Source organism: Cherax quadricarinatus, chromosome 18 (genome assembly GCF_038502225.1).
Source record: "Cherax quadricarinatus isolate ZL_2023a chromosome 18, ASM3850222v1, whole genome shotgun sequence".
NCBI lineage: Eukaryota > Metazoa > Arthropoda > Malacostraca > Decapoda > Parastacidae > Cherax > Cherax quadricarinatus.
The window spans coordinates 45,315,464-45,335,463 of record NC_091309.1 but is presented as its reverse complement, the minus strand read 5'-3'; the positions used below and the strand labels follow the sequence as shown (position 1 = coordinate 45,335,463).

The window sequence follows — 20,000 nt, the reverse complement described above, 5'->3', positions numbered from 1 at the left end:
CCCCTCCTCCCCCTCTACTCCTATCTTTCCTCAGGATCTGATATCCTGTTAGGAAGACTGTGTCTGTTATTGTCTCAGTGAGTTTTGTTTCTGTGACTGCTATGATGTCTGGGGATTTTTCACTGATTCTTTTTTTCCACTCCTTATGTTTATTCGTTATTCCATCCGCGTTTGTGTACCAAACCTTCAGTTTCTTTTCTATCATCGTGGTCATGCAAGAATATTGGGGTTGGGGGAGCGAGAGCCTTGGTGGGGGCCTATATGGGGCTGTGGTGTAGGTGGGGTTTGTGTTGATGGGGGTGGGGTCAGAATGCCCATAAGGGACAGCTGTTGGGGTGAGGTTTGTGATATGGGGGTTGGTGGCAGAGGGAACAGTGAGTGGGTTGTAGTATAGGTTGCTCAGTTGCGTTGGGAATGTCGCAGTTGGAGTCTTTTGGTGGGAGATTCTGTGGGGTGTGTTTGCCCTTTCTCCTGTGTCTGGGTCCTGCACATTTTCGTTGCTTCTCGTTCCTCCTTGCATCTCTGTACCCTCTCTTTCAGTGTAGTCCTTTCTTCTTGTGTTCTGTCGCGGTCGAGGTATACTCTCTGGTACCCCTCTTTGTCCCTCAGTCTTGCTTTCTCTTGCAGAACTGATTCTTCCTTGAAAGTTACTCTGACAGGCCGTATCCTTCCACTCGCAAACCACCCAATTCTCTGAAAATTTGTCACCTGGGTCATATCGCCCTCTCCTATTGTTTTCATGATGCCTTCAATCATTTTTTCTCCTCCTGTTTTATTTCTTCAAAGTTGTCCCCCTTGGCTTCTTGGAGCCCATACACAAAAACTGACCTCGCCCTTTCCTCCTCCCACTGAGTCTCCATCTGCTTCCTCTGAGGCATTTTATTTCCTTCCATTGACATGTTCTTGCCTTCAGACCCTGTCATATCTGAAACTTCTATTCTCAGTGAACTGTCTTTCCTGACCAGCTGTCCCTTGCTACTGCAGTTGGCTGTTAGAATCTCTGCATATAGCATACCTTCATTGTCTTCGGACCTGTCGTTTGATCTTAGTGTGCTTATCGTCTTTTCCCTGGCCCCACGTGAGTCTGATAGGGCCTTCGTGTACGGCATGTCTCCATTGTTGCTTACTGTCCCCTTGTCTGCGCCTGACTTTGAATTTCCTGATATCACATCTGAATTGTCATTTGTCTCTCTAATCTGTTTCAGGCTTTGCAGTTTCTCTTCTAAGCACTGTATCCTAGCTTCTGCTGCTAAGACCTGTACTTCCCACTTCCTGCACTCTTCAGCTATCCGCTCCTCCATTTTCTTACCAAGCTCTACTATCTTCCTTCCCCACTCTTCCTCCCTTTTCTGGAGCTCTAACTCCCAGTCTTTCCTCCCTGGTTCGTCTACCAGATCTCTGGTTTTCCGTCCTCTAAGGCCACCCATTTTTTTTTTTTTTTTTTTTTATTACCACAGACAGAAGGCTAGAGGAGGGAGAGGGTGCGGGGGGGAGAGGAAAGGGTAGAAGAGGGAGAGAGAGGAGAGAGAAAGGGTAGAAAGAGGGAGAGAGAGGAGAGAGTATGGGGGTGAGGGATAAGACCAAGGGGGAGAGAGAGAAATGTGAGGGGAGAGAGAAAGGGTAGAGAGAGGGAGAAAGAGAGGGAGAGGGAGAGGGAGAGAAAGAGAGAGAGAGGGAGAAAGGAGGGCGAGGGAAAAGGCTATGAGAGAGAGAAATGGAGAGACGGAGAGAGAAGCCTATAGAGAGAGAGAAGGGTGAGAGATAGGGTTATGGGAGAGAGAGAGAGAGAGAGAGAGAGAGGAGGGCGAGGGAAAAGGCTATGAGAGAGAGAAATGGAGAGATGGAGAGAGAAGCCTATAGAGAGAGAGGAGGGTGAGAGATAGGGTTATGGGAGTGAGGGAGAGAGAGAGAGAGAGAGGGAGAGAGAGAGGGAGAGAGAGAGGAAGAGAGAGAGGAAGAGAGAGAGGAAGAGAGAGAGGAAGAGAGAGAGGAAGAGAGAGAGGAAGAGAGAGAGGAAGAGAGAGAGGAAGAGAGAGAGGAAGAGAGAGAGGAAGAGAGAGAGGAAGAGAGAGAGGAAGAGAGAGAGGAAGAGAGAGAGGAAGAGATAGAGGAAGAGAGAGAGGAAGAAAGAGAGGGAGAGAGAGAGGGAGAGAGAGAGGGAGAGAGAGAGGGAGAGAGAGAGGGAGAGAGAGAGGAAGAGAGAGAGGAAGAGAGAGAGGGAGAGAGAGAGGGAGAGAGAGAGGAAGAGAGAGAGGAAGAGAGAGAGGAAGAGAGAGAGGAAGAGAGAGAGGAAGAGAGAGAGGAAGAGAGAGAGGAAGAGATAGAGGTAGAGAGAGAGGAAGAGAGAGAGGAAGAGAGAGAGGAAGAGAGAGAGGAAGAGAGAGAGGAAGAGAGAGAGGAAGAGAGAGAGGAAGAGAGAGAGGAAGAGAGAGAGGAAGAGAGAGAGGAAGAGAGAGAGGAAGAGATAGAGGAAGAGAGAGAGGAAGAAATAGAGGGAGAGAGAGAGGAAGAGAGAGAGGAAGAGAGAGAGGAAGAGAGAGAGGAAGAGAGAGAGGAAGAGAGAGAGGAAGAGATAGAGGTAGAGAGAGAGGAAGAGAGAGAGGAAGAGAGAGAGGAAGAGAGAGAGGAAGAGAGAGAGGAAGAGAGAGAGGAAGAGAGAGAGGAAGAGAGAGAGGAAGAGATAGAGGAAGAGAGAGAGGAAGAAATAGAGGGAGAGAGAGAGGGAGAGAGAGAGGGAGAGAGAGAGGGAGAGAGAGAGGGCGAGAGAGAGGGCGAGAGAGAGGAAGAGAGAGAGGAAGAGAGAGAGGGAGAGAGAGAGGGAGAGAGAGAGGGAGAGAGAGAGGGAGAGAGAGAGGGAGAGAGAGAGGGAGAGAGAGAGGGAGAGAGAGAGAGAGAGAGAGCGAGAGAGAGAGATCCACTTCGAGGACAGCGCGAAACAAGCTTTTATGCCACAAGACGGGCAGAAAGCAGCAACTTCACTCTGGCTGTACCCTTCTCCAGAACATCACTCCATCTGAGATCATACATACCCAGGATGACTCGAGTATGGAACACATTCGTTCAGCATAATGATGTCAACGAGATAACGTCAGTTGATCAAATGAAAATGCTGGCCCACAGATGGCTCCAACTTCATCCTGTTCCCTACTTGTATGTCTCATAACAATAAAAATGCTTTCAAATGAGCTGATGTAGGTAACGGCTCTTAGCTTGTCAATAAAGTTAGGAATCCTTAACCTGTAAATAGCTTGTCAATAAAGCTAGGGATCCTTAACCTTGTCAAACCATGTGTAAAAAAAAAAAAAAAAAAAAAAAAAAAAAAAAAAAAAAAAAAAAAAAGAGAGAGAGAGAGAGAGAGAGAGAGAGAGAGAGAGAGAGAGAGAGAGAGAGAGAGAGAGTAGGGAAAAAGGCTATGAGAGAGAGAAACGCGAGGGAAGGAAAAGATAGGAGGGAGTGAAGGCAAGAGCGGGGAGGGGAAAGGTCTGTGGGGGAGGGAAAGGTGTGTGGGGGGGTGAGGGAACGCGGTCAAATTCCAAGGATCAGCTGTGTGTACTCACCTAGTTGTGGTTACAGGGGTCGAGACTCAGCTCCTGGCCCCGAGTGTATGTGTGTGCGCGCATGTGTGTGTGAGCACATCAGTTGTTTATATGTCAGAAATACAATTCACCTCTGTGTATCCGTAATACTAATAAGATACCATTAACACTGAGAGTAATTCTAATAATTATAATACTAGCGTGTGTTAACAAGTCATTCTTTCACCCAGTTATGTACTACCTTTTACTACATGTGTACCCAATACTTGCTTCTCAGATTGTACTGTCTTTGTGTCCTAAAACATTATCTCTCGAAACTGTTGTCAGGGCTGTAGTCCCATTAGCCCCGACTTAATCCTCCTGCCTATTCCTTGCTCCTACAAATTTTATCTTCCTACTACTGCTAGGTGTTGTGTGTATGATAGTCCCTCTGGAGCAGGGTTTAGATAGCGAGCTACCAGTGACCGTAGGGCCGGCTCTACCACTCAAAACTTCCCGCCAACCACAAACAGGTGATTTGTACGTTACTCCTCAGAGGGGACGTCCATCCAGATGCCTGATGTACGATGCTCGCTGTACGATGCTCGCTGTACGATGACTCATGCACCTCGCCCTTCCGCCGCTGACTTCTTCAGCTATTCTTTTCTCGTTGCCCTTTTGAGTCCTCATTTACCACACTTATCACTTGTATACTGCTACTTTTATAATTTACACTTCACTTTTGGTAATACACTTCTTATTTGTGATGACACCCAACCTGTTATGGCGGCTCTACTCCCTCAGGCCTACTGCTGCCACCACCTCTGCTTATATATATTTTTATGTATATGTATGTACATATATATATATATATATATATATATATATATATATATATATATATATATATATATATATATATATATATATATATATATATATATATATATATATATATATATATATATATATATATATATATATATATATATATATATATATATATATATATATCCCCTTTCTGGCTAGCTTGTTCACTCTGTGTGCTACATCACAGTTTGTCGTTAGCCACCTCTCTTAATTCTATTTGATCTTTTCTCTTTAGTTACACGCTTTGTACTTTGTTATGTGTAACAATGTGGCAATATTCACTGGTAGGCGGGATTCCCCAGTGGAAGTAGGTCCTTCCCAAAGAGATGGGTTAGTTGTAGTAGTAGTTGTCGTAGTCGTGAAGGTTATGTACATGTCCTCAGAATTAAGATTCCATGATGTTGCAGTGTCTGACAGTGTCTGAGGACATGTACATAACCTTCACGACTACGACAACTACTACTACTACTAACCCATCTCTTTGGGAAGGACCTACTTCCACTGGGGAATCCCGCCTACCAGTGAATATGCCCTCGTCTGCTACACCTGACGTTACTATATAAGCACCAGGCTCCTTTCTTCTGCTTCAGAATCTCCACGACTATGGTGCTGTTCGCACCTACTCCTAGGTTGAGGGACTGATTACCTCATCTTCTGTACATAGTTCTACTGTCTTCAAGTTATGTCCTAGAATTTGTATTGATAAAGCCACTGGATGGCGAAACGTCTACACTAAAGATACCCAGATGTTGCACATGTGTCTTAATCTCATCTTGTCGGTATTATATACCATTCGTACACAACTCGTTTATGTATACCTCTTTACCGCTACCGTTATTCATTTATTGTGTTGTGTATTGCAGTGAGTTGTTAATAACAAATAATTTTTTAAGCAGATTTTTTATTAATCATTTTCTCCCCCTGTTTTTTATTGTGATGTAGATAATATCTCTAATAATTCTATCATGATTTATGTAAGTGTTGTTCACTAACAGAACCTCGCTGACCAGCACTTGAAGAGTACACACACAGGACGACTACCAGCCAACAAACTCAAAAATCGTTCTGATATTATCCCATGTGAGTATTAACATGATTATTTAGTATTCTAAATTTTTTTAATTATCTTCATATAATTAAAATATATGGATGCTACAAATTTAGAACAAATATTAAAAAATACCACCAAAAGAATTAAAAGAATCAAACAGAGAAGGTCTGAAGAAATAATGGAGGAGGAGGGAGGAGGAAGACATAACAGACGGGGAGAGAGGAGGAAGATATAACAGACGGGGAGAGAGGAGGAAGACATAACAGACGGGGAGAGAGGAGGAAGACATAACAGACGGGGAGAAAGGAGGAAGACATAACAGACGGGGAGAGAGGAGGAAGATATAACAGACGGGGAGAGAAAAGGAAGACATAACAGACGGGGAGAGAGGAGGAAGATATAACAGACGGGGAGAGAGGAGGAAGACATAACAGACGGGGAGAAAGGAGGAAGACATAACAGACGGGGAGAGAGGAGGAAGATATAACAGACGGGGAGAGAGGAGGAAGACATAACAGACGGGGAGAAAGGAGGAAGACATAACAGACGGGGAGAGAGGAGGAAGACATAGCAGACGGGGAGAGAGGAGGAAGACAACAGAGGTGGAGAGAGGAGGAAGACATAACAGACGGGGAGAGAGGAGGAAGACAACAGAGGTGGAGAGAGGAGGAAGACAACAGAGGTGGAGAGAGGAGGAAGACAACAGAGGTGGAGAGAGGAGGAAGACAACAGAGGTGGAGAGAGGAGGAAGACAACAGAGGTGGAGAGAGGAGGAACACAACAGAGGTGGAGAGAGGAGGAAGACAACAGAGGTGGAGAGAGGAGGAAGACAACAGAGGTGGAGAGAGGAGGAAGACAACAGAGGTGGAGAGAGGAGGAAGACAACAGAGGTGGAGAGAGGAGGAAGACAACAGAGGTGGAGAGAGGAGGAAGACAACAGAGGTGGAGAGAGGAGGAAGACATAACAGAGGTGGAGAGAGGAGGAAGACATAACAGAGGTGGAGAGAGGAGGAAGACATAACAGAGGTGGAGAGAGGAGGAAGACATAACAGAGGTGGAGAGAGGAGGAAGACATAACAGAGGTGGAGAGAGGAGGAAGACATAACAGAGGTGGAGAGAGGAGGAAGACATAACAGAGGTGGAGAGAGGAGGAAGACATAACAGAGGTGGAGAGAGGAGGAAGACATAACAGAGGTGGAGAGAGGAGGAAGACATAACAGAGGTGGAGAGAGGGGGAAGACATAACAGAGGTGGAGAGAGGAGGAAGACATAACAGAGGTGGAGAGAGGAGGAAGACATAACAGAGGTGGAGAGAGGAGGAAGACATAACAGAGGTGGAGAGAGGAGGAAGACATAACAGAGGTGGAGAGAGGAGGAAGACATAACAGAGGTGGAGAGAGGAGGAAGACATAACAGAGGTGGAGAGAGGAGGAAGACAACAGAGGTGGAGAGAGGAGGAAGACATAACAGAGGTGGAGAGAGGAGGAAGACATAACAGAGGTGGAGAGAGGAGGAAGACAACAGAGGTGGAGAGAGGAGGAAGACATAACAGAGGTGGAGAGAGGAGGAAGACAACAGAGGTGGAGAGAGGAGGAAGACAACAGAGGTGGAGAGAGGAGGAAGACAACAGAGGTGGAGAGAGGAGGAAGACAACAGAGGTGGAGAGAGGAGGAAGACAACAGAGGTGGAGAGAGGAGGAAGACAACAGAGGTGGAGAGAGGAGGAAGAGAACAGAGGTGGAGAGAGGAGGAAGACAACAGAGGTGGAGAAAGGAGGAAGACAACAGAGGTGGAGAGAGGAGGAAGACAACAGAGGTGGAGAGAGGAGGAAGACAACAGAGGTGGAGAGAGGAGGAAGACATAACAGAGGTGGAGAGAGGAGGAAGACATAACAGAGGTGGAGAGAGGAGGAAGACATAACAGAGGTGGAGAGAGGAGGAAGACATAACAGAGGTGGAGAGAGGAGGAAGACATAACAGAGGTGGAGAGAGGAGGAAGACATAACAGAGGTGGAGAGAGGAGGAAGACATAACAGAGGTGGAGAGAGGAGGAAGACATAACAGAGGTGGAGAGAGGAGGAAGACAACAGAGGTGGAGAGAGGAGGAAGACAACAGAGGTGGAGAGAGGAGGAAGACATAACAGAGGTGGAGAGAGGAGGAAGACATAACAGAGGTGGAGAGAGGAGGAAGACATAACAGAGGTGGAGAGAGGAGGAAGACATAACAGAGGTGGAGAGAGGAGGAAGACAACAGAGGTGGAGAGAGGAGGAAGACATAACAGAGGTGGAGAGAGGAGGAAGACAACAGAGGTGGAGAGAGGAGGAAGACAACAGAGGTGGAGAGAGGAGGAAGACAACAGAGGTGGAGAGAGGAGGAAGACAACAGAGGTGGAGAGAGGAGGAAGACAACAGAGGTGGAGAGAGGAGGAAGACAACAGAGGTGGAGAGAGGAGGAAGAGAACAGAGGTGGAGAGAGGAGGAAGACAACAGAGGTGGAGAAAGGAGGAAGACAACAGAGGTAGAGAGAGGAGGAAGACAACAGAGGTGGAGAGAGGAGGAAGACAACAGAGGTGGAGAGAGGAGGAAGACAACAGAGGTGGAGAGAGGAGGAAGACATAACAGAGGTGGAGAGAGGAGGAAGACATAACAGTGGTGGAGAGAGGAGGAAGACATAACAGAGGTGGAGAGAGGAGGAAGACAACAGAGGTGGAGAGAGGAGGAAGACAACAGAGGTGGAGAGAGGAGGAAGACATAACAGAGGTGGAGAGAGGAGGAAGACATAACTGAGGTGGAGAGAGGAGGAAGACAACAGAGGTGGAGAGAGGAGGAAGACAACAGAGGTGGAGAGAGGAGGAAGACAACAGAGGTGGAGAGAGGAGGAAGACAACAGAGGTGGAGAGAGGAGGAAGACAACAGAGGTGGAGAGAGGAGGAAGACAACAGAGGTGGAGAGAGGAGGAAGACATAACTGAGGTGGAGAGAGGAGGAAGACAACAGAGGTGGAGAGAGGAGGAAGACAACAGAGGTGGAGAGAGGAGGAAGACAACAGAGGTGGAGAGAGGAGGAAGACAACAGAGGTGGAGAGAGGAGGAAGACAACAGAGGTGGAGAGAGGAGGAAGACAACAGAGGTGGAGAGAGGAGGAAGACATAACAGAGGTGGAGAGAGGAGGAAGACAACAGAGGTGGAGAGAGGAGGAAGACAACAGAGGTGGAGAGAGGAGGTAATGTGTAGTAACAATGTAGTTTAGTATCAACACGTACCACACATTACATATTCCCAGACAAAATAAAATACCACTTTACAATATATTTCTCTGCTACTCGTAGCTACTTAACCTAAAGTAGAAGTTACTTTTTCTACTCTTTCATAAAACACAGTTTAGTATAACTATAAGCCACATCTGTCACAGATGATCATACATGTAGACACTTACTTACACTTACTTACACTTACTTACACTTACTTACACTTACTTACACTTACTTACACTTACTTACACTTACTTACACTTACTTACACTTACTTACACTTACTTACACTTACTTACACTTGCTTACACTTACTTGCACTTACTTACACTTACTTACACTTACTTACACTTACTTACACTTACTTACACTTACTTACACTTACTTACACTTAGTTACACTTACTTACACTTACTTACACTTACTTACACTTACTTACACTTACTTACACTTACTTACACTTACTTGCACTTACTTGCACTTACTTACACTTACTTACACTTACTTACACTTACTTACACTTACTTACACTTACTTACACTTACTTACACTTACTTACACTTACTTACACTTACTTACACTTACTTACACTTACTTTCACTTACTTACACTTACTTACACTTACTTACACTTACTTACACTTACTTACACTTACTTACACTTACTTACACTTACTTACACTTACTTACACTTACTTACACTTACTTACACTTACTTACACTTACTTACACTTACTTACACTTACTTTCACTTACTTACACTTACTTACACTTACTTACACTTACTTACACTTACTTACACTTACTTACACTTACTTACACTTACTTACACTTACTTACACTTACTTACACTTACTTACACTTACTTACACTTACTTTCACTTACTTACACTTACTTACACTTACTTACACTTACTTACACTTACTTTCACTTACTTACACTTACTTACACTTACTTACACTTACTTACACTTACTTACACTTACTTTCACTTACTTACACTTACTTACACTTACTTACACTTACTTATACTTACTTACACTTTCTTTCACTTACTTACACTTACTTACACTTACTTACACTTACATACACTTACATACACTTACATACACTTACATACACTTACATACACTTACATACACTTACATACACTTACATACACTTACATACACTTACATACACTTACATACACTTACACTTACATACACTTACAAACACTTACATACACTTACATACACTTACATACACTTACATACACTTACAAACACTTACATACACTTACATACACTTACTTATACTTACTTACACTTTCTTTCACTTACTTACACTTACTTACACTTACTTACACTTACTTACACTTACTTACACTTACTTACACTTACTTACACTTACTTACACTTACTTTCACTTACTTACACTTACTTACACTTACTTACACTTACTTACACTTACTTACACTTACTTACACTTACTTTCACTTACTTACACTTACTTACACTTACTTACACTTACTTACACTTACTTACACTTACTTACACTTACTTACACTTACTTTCACTTACTTACACTTACTTACACTTACTTACACTTACTTACACTTTCTTACACTTACTTACACTTACTTACACTTACTTACACTTACTTACACTTACTTTCACTTACTTACACTTACTTACACTTACTACATCATTTTGTAGACAACTTATTTTATATTTTATTACATCCAGAATTATTTTCAAGAAATTAAATAGAACTAAATAATATATAGTATGTGACAATTGCGCCATTGGTACACTAAGGGGAAACACCATAAGTGTCCGGGGCCCAAGACTGTTCAACAGCCTCCCATCAAGCATTAGGGGAATTGCCAATAAACCCCTGGCTGCCTTCAAGAGAGAGCTGGACAGATACCTAAAGTCAGTGCCGGATCAGCCGGGCTGTGGCTCGTACGTTGGACTGCGTGCGGCCAGCAGTAACAGCCTAGTTGATTAGGCCCTGATCCATCGGGAGGCCTGGTCATGGACCGGGCCGCGGGGGCGTTGATCCCCGGAATAACCTCCAGGTAACCTCCAGGTATGACCTGGTGGATACAAAAAACAGATCTCTGTTTTAGACATGAAAATACAGAATTCTTATCAATCAACGGCTTAAGTACTTATTTTGTAAATGTTGTTATTATAATCCACTTCGAGGACAGCGTGAAGCAAGTTTCTATACCACAAGACGGGCAGCCAGAAGCAACTTCACTCTGGCTGTACCTTTCTCCAGAACATCACTTCATCTGAGATCATTTATCCCCAGGATGACTCGAGTCTGGAACACATTCGTATAGCATTATGATGTCAACGAGATAAAGTCAGTTGATCAGATGAAAATGCTGGCCCACAGATGGCTCCAACTTCATCCTGTATGTCTCATAACAATAAAAATGCTTTCAAATGAACTGATGTAGGTAACAGCTCTTAGCTTGTCAATAAAGTTAGGAATCTTAACCTGTAAATACCTTGTCAATAAAACTAGGGATCCTTAACCTAACCTTGTCAAACCCTGTGTAAAAAAAAAATCCATAAGCGTGACACAGCACTACAGGACAGAGTGTACTTGCTGGATCACACACTAGCAAAAGTGGAAAACAAAAAGGCACAATACCGTGGCTGAAACAATACATAAGTAACCCGCAAATAGGAGAGAGGAGCTACGACGACGTTACGGTCCGATTTGGACCATTTACAAAGTCACACTAACAAAAAGGAGAGAAGGAGGGAGTTTATATAGGCCAGCAGACAGTGACGGGGCAAGATAGGTAGTAGGAAAAGAAAAGTAGTGGTAGAGGTAGTAGTAGTAGCACAGTCAGTCTAAAACTAAGAAAGAGGAGCACTGCAAGGAAGTTAGGGGCCCACAAGGAAGCTAGGGGCCCACAAGGAAGCTAGGGGCCACAAGGAAGCTAGGGGCCCACAAGGAAGCTAGGGGCCCACAAGGAAGCTAGGGGCCACAAGGAAGCTAGGGACCCACAAGGAAGCTAGGAGCCCACAAGGAAGCTAGGGGCCCACAAGGAAGCTAGGGGCCCACAGAGAGTAGCAACAAGAACATAGAGGGGAAAAAATAATAGTGGACCAAATACCCAAGGCTGAAGCAAGAAAACCCAAAGGAGAAAGAGGAAAGGGAAAGAGTGAGAAGGGGAAAAAAGAATCAGGTTAAGTCACCGGTGTTATGAAGTCTGTAATAATCCAAGTCGGACCGAAACGTCGTCGTAGCTCCTGTCTCCTATGTGCGGGTTGTGTAATAGCAAGGGAGGAGAGGATAACACAGGCAGAGTTAGAAAGAGCTGTGAGGAGTGCTACAGGAAGTACTATAAAAGTCAAAGACGGAGTCAAAAGTGGGGCCGTCAGCTAGGATAAAGATAAATAAGAGTGTTGAGCGGTGGCGACGTCCAAGGAAAATTCTGCATGCTCGCTGGTAGACAGAACAGTCCACTTGAAGATGGCAAACTGAAATTGGAACTTGACAATTCTGACAGAGTGAAACAGAGCGCCTCTTCGTGAGATACCCATGAGTGAGACGTGAGACATGTGTGCCCGATGCGAAGACGGCTTCCATGATAACAAGGCCAGAAATCTAAATTCAGTTTGATAGATTATAATTTGTTATGAATTCAATTTGACTAACGTTGCTGCCAACGGTTGCGAAGTTGGCTAGAAATTACAGCAAATTTGATGAAAAGCGAAGGTCAGATACAGCTGACTGAGCAGCGAAGTCTTGCTGCTCATTCCACTGAATATCTGCATGATTAGCGACCCAGCAGAAAACGATTTCTTTGTTTCTGCTAGAAATACATCGCAACCAAAATTGGATAAGAAGAACTAGAGGATGAGGCGAATTAAATTGTTTGATAGCCTGCAAGACACTAAAGGTGTCTAAAACTATTACACGACACAGACAGAGGATTTAGAACTATCAATGTAAACTGCAACAACATCCGAATAAGTTTGTAGATGAATGGTTCAGAGAACCGACATGTTGATAAATTAGACACATGTGCAACTCTTGGGTGTCTTTATAGAGGAAACGTTCTTGGGCACGACCTACTTCAACATTGAACAAATGTTACACGACCTATGACTGCTGCACCTCTCCTGCCAACGGTTTATAAGCTCCTTCTCAGCACGAATGCCGTATTCTATTCAAGATTGATGGACTGACCACATCGACTCAAGGTTGAGGGACTGATTACCTCATTCTCCTCCTGTTCTTCAAGATTCTCCTTTGTATGGACTGCTGAAGCCACTGTGTGGCGAAACGTTTCCTCAATAAAGATACCCAAGAGTTGCACATGTGTCTAATTTATCAACATCCGAATGAGACCAAAAGTGGGAAAGAAAAAGGGAGCAAGAAACAACTATAGGTATTCGAGGCTAGAAACATTGGACGTGTTTCCTTACACTGGTTGTCTATGTTCACCTGGAGTTTACCTGGAGAGAGTTCCGGGGGTCAACGCCCCCGCGGCCCGGTCTGTGATCAGGCCTCATGGTGGATCAGAACCTGATCAACCAGGCTGTTACTGCTGGCTGCACGCAATCCAACGTACGAACCACAACCCGGTTGGTCAGGTACAGACTTTAGGTGCTTGTCCGATTCCTGCATGAAGACAACCAGGGGTCTATTGGTAATCCCTCTTATGTATGCTGGGAGGCAGTTGAACAGTCTTGGGCCCCTGACACTTATTGTTGTCTCTTAACGTGCTAGTGAAACCCCTGCTTTTCATTGGGGGGATGTTGCATCGTCTGCCGAGTCTTTTGCTTTCCTTGTGAGTGATTTTTGGGTGCAAGGTCGGTACTAGTCCCTCTAGGATTTTCCAGGTGTATATAATCATGTATTTCTCCTGCCTGCGTTCCAGGGAATACAGGTTCAGGAACCTCAAGCGCTCCCAGTAGCTGAGGTGTTTTATCTCAGTTATGCGCGCCGTGAAGACTCTCTGTACATTTTCTAGGTCAGCAATTTCACCTATCTTGAAAGGTGCTGTTAGTGTGCAGCAATATTCCAGCCTAGATAGAACAAGCGACCTGAAGAGTCTCATTATGGGTTTGGCATCCATAGTTTTGAAGGTTCGCATTGTCTATCCTGTCATTTTTCTAGCAGATGCAATTGATACAATGTTATGGTTCTTGAAGGTGAGCTCCTCCGACATGATCACTCCCAGGTCTTTGACGTTAGTTTCTCGCTCTATTTTGTGGCTGAAATTTGTTTTATACTCTGATGAAGTTTTAAATTCCTCATGTTTACCATATCGGGGTAATTGAAATTTCTCATCGTTGAACTTCATATTGTTTTCTGCAGCCCATTGAAAGATTTGGTTGATGTCCGCCTGGAGCCTTGCAGTGTCTGCAGTGGAAGACACTGTCATGCAGATTCGGGTGTCATCTGCAAAGGAAGACATGGTGCTGTGGCTGACATCCTTGCCTATGTCATATATGAGGATGAGAAACAAGATGGGAGCGAGTACTGTGCCTTGCAGAACAGAGCTTTTTACCGTATTCGCCTCAGACTTTACTCTGTTTACTACTCTTTGTGTTCTGTTTGCGAGGAAATTATAGATCCATCTTCCAACTTTTCCTGTTATTCCTTTAGCACGCATTTTGTGCTCTATTACGCCATGGCCACACTTGTTGACGGCTTTTTGCAAAGTCTGTGTATATTACATCTGCATTCGTTTTGTCTTCTAGTGCAACTAGGACCTTGTCGTAGTGATCCAGTAGTTGGGACAGACAGGAGCGATCTGCTCGAAACCCATGTTGCCCTGGGTTGTGTAATTGATGGGTTTCTAGATGGGTGGCGATCTTGCTTCTTAGGACCCTTTCAAAGATTTTCATGATGTGAGATGCTAGTGCTATCGGTCTGTAGTTCTTTGCTATTGCTTTACTGTCTCTTTAGTGGAGTGGGGCTATGTCTGTTGTTTTCAGTAACTGTGGGACGACCCCAGTGTCCATGCTCCCTCTCCATAGGATGTTATAGGGGATGTTATAGGATGTTATAAGATGTGATAGGGGCTTCTTGCAGTTCTTGATGAACACGGAGTTCCATGAGTCTGGCCCTGGGGCAGAGTGCATGGGCATGTCATTTATCGCCTGTTCGAAGACATTTGGCATCAGGATAACATCAGATAGGCTTGTGTTTACCAAATTTTGTGGCTCTCTCATAAACAATTCATTTAGATCTTCGACTCTCAGTCTGGTTAGCGGCTTGCTAAAAACTGAGTCATACTGGGACTTCAGTAGCTCACTCATTTCCTTGCTGTCATCTGTGTAGGACCCTTCTTGTTTAAGTAGGGGCCCAATACTGGATGTTGTTCTCGACTTTGATTTGGCATAAGAAAAGAAATACTTTGGGTTTCTTTCTATTTAATTTATGGGTCTTAGTTCTTCCCGCAATTCATGACTCCTATAAGATTCCTTTAGCTTTAGTTCGATGTTTGCTATTTCTCTGACCAGTGTCTCCCTACGCATTTCAGATATATTGGCCTCTTTTAGCCGCTCTGTTATTCTCTTCCGTTGCCTGTAAAGGGAGCGCCTGTCTCTTTCTATTTTAAGAACATAAGAACATAAGAAAGAAGGAACACTGCAACAGGCCTACTGACCCAAGCGGAGCAGGTCCATGTACCCCCTGGATTAGACCAATGACCCACCCCCGAATTATCCCAATGACCCACCCAGCCTGGTCTTCTCCACTCAAGGATGGAGCACTGCACCAGACCCAGCAGCACAAGCTAGTCAGGTCAACTCACTCCCACCCACACCCACTCACGTATTTATCTAACCTATTTTTAAGACTACACAACGTTTTAGCCTCAATAACTGTACTCGGGAGTTTGTTCCACTCATCCACAACTCTATTACCAAACCAGTGCTTTATTATATCCTTCCTCAATCTGAATTTTTCCAACTTGAAACCATTGCTGCGAGTCCTGTCATGGCTGGAAATTTTCAGCACGCTACTTACATCCCCTTTATTTATTCCTGTTTTCCATTTATACTCCTCGATCATATCCCCCCTAATTCTACGCCTTTCGAGAGAGTGCAGATTCAGGGCCCACAGTCTATCCTCATAGGGAAGATTTCTGATACATGGGATCATCTTTGTCATCCTCCTTTGTACGTTTTCCAGAGCATTTATATCCATTCTGTAATACGGTGACCAGAACTGAGCAGCATAGTCTAAATGAGGCCTAACCAAGGATATATAGAGTTGAAGAACAACCTGAGGACTTCTATTATTTATACTTCTAGATATGAAACCAAGAATTCTGTTAGCTTTATTGCGAACACTAATGCACTGTTGTCTTGGTTTTAGGTTACTGCTAACCAGAACTCCTGAATCCTTTTCGCAATCAGTAGTATTAAGATCTACATTATTTAGTTTATATGTGGCATGGTTATTTACCTGTCCAACATTTAGAACTTTGTATTTGTCAATATTAAACTGCATCTGCCACTTCTCCGACCATTGCGTCAGTCTATTCAAATCATCCTGGAGTGCTCTAATGTCCTCATTAGAATGAATTGGACGGCCTATTTTGGTGTCATCAGCAAATTTGCTTATGTCACTATTTATTCCCTCATCTATGTCGTTTATGTAAATTGTGAACAACAACGGGCCCAACACTGACCCCTGAGGAACACCGCTTGTGACGTGCCCCCATTCTGATTTCTCCCCATTTATGCAAACTCTCTGCTGTCTATTTGTCAATCATGCCTCTACTCAGGAAAAAATTTCTCCTCCTATTCCGTGTGCCTTAAGTTTCCTCAATAACCTCTGGTGTGGAACTCTATCGATAGCCTTACTGAAGTCCATATACACAATATAATATTCATTACCATGATCTACCTCCTCAAACACCTTAGTGAAAAAAGTTAGTACATTCTTAAGTCAGGAACGCCCCTTTGTAAAACCGTTTTGAGATTCATTAATCAATCTGTGCCTGTCAAGATGGCTACGAATTGCTTCTGCAATTATTGATTCCATAAATTTTCCCACTATGGAAGTAAGGCTTATTGGTCTATAGTTCGAAGCCAAGGACCTGTCACCTGCCTTGTAAATAGGTATTACATTTGCCATTTTCCTCTTATCAGGCACTATGCCAGTTTGTAGTGACATGTTAAAAAGATTAGCCAAAGGTATACTAAGTTCCTCTTTACATTCCTTTAACACCCTTGCAAACAGTTCATCAGGACCTGGGGATTTGTTAGGTTTTAGTTTCTCTATTTGTCTGAGGACCATGTCACTAGTTACCGCAATCGTGCATAGTTTATTATCATCCTGTTCTACATAATCTATTATTTCAGGAATATCGCTAGTATTTTCCTGTGTGAAAACTGAGAGGAAGTAGGTATTTAGAATTTCACACATATCCTTATCACTGTCAGTGATCTGACTAGAGTTACTCTTAAGTGGGCCCCTCTTGTCCCTAATCTTACTTCTGTATACCTGAAAGAACCCTTTTGGGTTAGTCTTTGAATCCCTTCCGACCTTAGCTTCATAATCCCTTTTTGCTTTTCTTATTCCTTTTTTTATTTCTCTCTTTAATTGAATATATTGATTTCTCAACTGCCCATCCCCTCTTTTGATACGTCTATATATGCCTCTCTTTTGACCAATGAGATGTTTTAATCTATTGTTCATCCATTTGGGATCATTTTTGTTAGATCTAATTTCCCTACTCGGAACAAAAATTGTCTGGGCAGCTGGAACTATGCTCTGAAAAACGTCATATTGGCAACCAAGATCGTCTACCTGACCCATAGTCAGGACATCACAATTTAGGACACCCAAGTAATTTTTCAGTCCCATGAAGTCGGCCAAGTGAAAATCTGTGACTGAGATTTGATTGCTGTTATCTGGGTAATTCCATGATATATTGAAACTAAATGATTTGTGATCACTTTCCCCAAGCTCACCATTAACCTCAAGATTATTAATTAGTGAATCTTTGTTGGCAAGAACCAAGTCAAGCAGATTGTTTCCTCTAGTTGGTTCTGTCACAAACTGTTTTAAAAAGCAATCCTGAACCATATCAAGATTTCCTGTAATATTGTTCCAATCAATTTGTCTAAAGTTAAAATCTCCCATTATCACAACATTTTCATATCTAGATGCCTTATGAATTTCGTCCCATAACAGCTTACTGCCCTCCCTATCAAGGTTTGGGGGCCTATAAATCACACCCACAATTAATCAGAAATCACTTAGTTTGAATATATCATGAAATTACTCAGATAACTGCAATCAAATCTCTGTTCCAGACTTTTGCTTGGCAGATTACATGGGACTGAAAAATTATCTGGGTGGGTTAAATTGGGATGTCCTGACTATGGGTCAGGTAGGTGGTCATGGTTGCCAATATGACGTTTTTCAGAGCATAGTTCTAGCTGCCCAGACAACTTTTGTTCCGAGTAGGAAAATTAGATCTAAAAAAAATGATCCCAAGTGCATGAACAATATATTAAAACATCTCATTGGTCAAAAGAGAGACATATATAGGTGTATCAAAAGAAGGGGTGGACTGTTAAGAAAGCAATATATTCAATTAAAGAGAGAAATAAAAAAGGAATAAGAAAACCAAAAAGGGATTATGAGGCTAAGGTCGCAAGGGACTCGAAGACTAACACAAAAGGGGTTTTTCAGGTATACAGAAATAAGATTAAGGACAAGATAAGCCCACTTAAGAGTAACTCTGGTCAGATCACTGACAGTGATAAGGATATGTGTGAAATTTTCGATACTTCCTCTCAGTTTTACCCAGGAAAATGCTAGCAAAATTCAAGAAATAATAGATTATGTAGAACAGGACGATAATAAACTATGCACGATTTGCGGTAACTAGTGACATGGTCCTGCAAGGATGTTAAAGGAATGTAAAGAGGAACTTAGCATACCTTTGGCTAATCTTTTCAACATATCAATACAAACTGGCATTGTGCCTGATAAATGGAAAATGGCAAATGTAATACCTGTTTGCAAGGCAGGTGACAGGTCCTTAGCTTCAAACTATAGACCAATAAGCCTTACCTCCACAGTGGGAAAATTTATGGAATCAATAATTGCCTAAGTAATTCGTAGCCATCTTGATAGGCATAAATTGATTAATGAATCTCAGCACGGTTTTACAAAGGGGGGTGCCTGTCTTACAAATTTAAAAACTTTCTTCACTAAGGTATTTGAGGAGGTAGATCATGGTACTGAATATAATATTGTGTATATGGACTTCAGTAAGGCTTTCGACAGAGTTCCACACCAGAGGCTATTGAGGAAACTTAAGGCACACGGAATAGGAGGAGAATTTTTTTCCTGAGTAGAGGCATGATTGACAAATAGACAGCAGAGAATTTGCATAAATTGGGAGAAATCAGAATGGGGGCACGTCACAAGCGGTGTTCCTCAGGGGTCAGTGTTGGGCCCTTGTTGTCCACAATCTGCATAAACGACATAGATGAGGGAATAAATAGCGACATAAGCAAATTTACTGACGACAGCAAAATAGGCCGTCAAATTCATTTTAATGAGGACATTAGAGCACTCCACGATGATTTGAATAGACTGATGCAATGATCGGAAAAGTGGCAGATGCAGTTTAATATAGACAAATGCAAAGTTCTAAATGTTGGAGCTGTATAGCCCTTGTGGCTTAGCGCTTCTTTTTGATTATAATAATAATAATCTAAATGTTGGACAGGAAAATAACCATGCCACATATAAAGTAAATAATGTAGATCTTAATTTTACGGATTGCGAAAAGGATTTAGAAGTTCTGGTTAGCAGTAACCTAAAACCAAGACAACAGTGCATTAGTGTTCGCAATAAAGCTAACAGAATTCTTGGCTTCATATCTAGAAGTATAAATAATAGAAGTCCTCAGGTTGTTCTTCAACTCTATATATCCTTGGTTAGGCCTCATTTAGACTATGCTGCTCAGTTCTGGTCACCGTATTACAGAATGGATATAAATGCTCTGGAAAACGTACAGAGGAGGATGACAAAGATGATCCCATGTATCAGAAATCTTCCCCTATGAGGATAGACCGAGGGCCCTGAATCTGTACTCTTCAGAAAGGCATAGAATTAGGGGGGATATGATTGAGGTGTATAAATGGAAAACAAGAATTAATAAAGGGGATGTAAACAGCATCCTAAAAATATCTAACATAGACAGGACTCGCAGCAATGTTTTAAGCTGGAAAAGTTCAGATTCAGGAAGGATATAGGAAAGTACTGGAGTTGTGGATGAGTGGAACAAACTCCCGAGTACCGTCATAGAAGCTAAGACGTCG

At 43.0% G+C, this 20,000-nt stretch overlaps 1 protein-coding gene across 2 annotated transcripts in view; it reads left to right on the top strand.

Moving 5' to 3' along the window:
- Positions 1-20,000, top strand: part of LOC128689253 (receptor-type tyrosine-protein phosphatase alpha-like) — an 828,196-nt gene that overhangs the window by 638,785 nt on the left and 169,411 nt on the right. For both annotated transcript variants that reach the window (XM_070086466.1, XM_070086465.1), the window contains exon 17: positions 5,381-5,465. In XM_070086466.1, the coding sequence (XP_069942567.1) occupies positions 5,381-5,465 (85 nt within the window). The remainder of the gene's footprint in view (positions 1-5,380; positions 5,466-20,000) is intronic.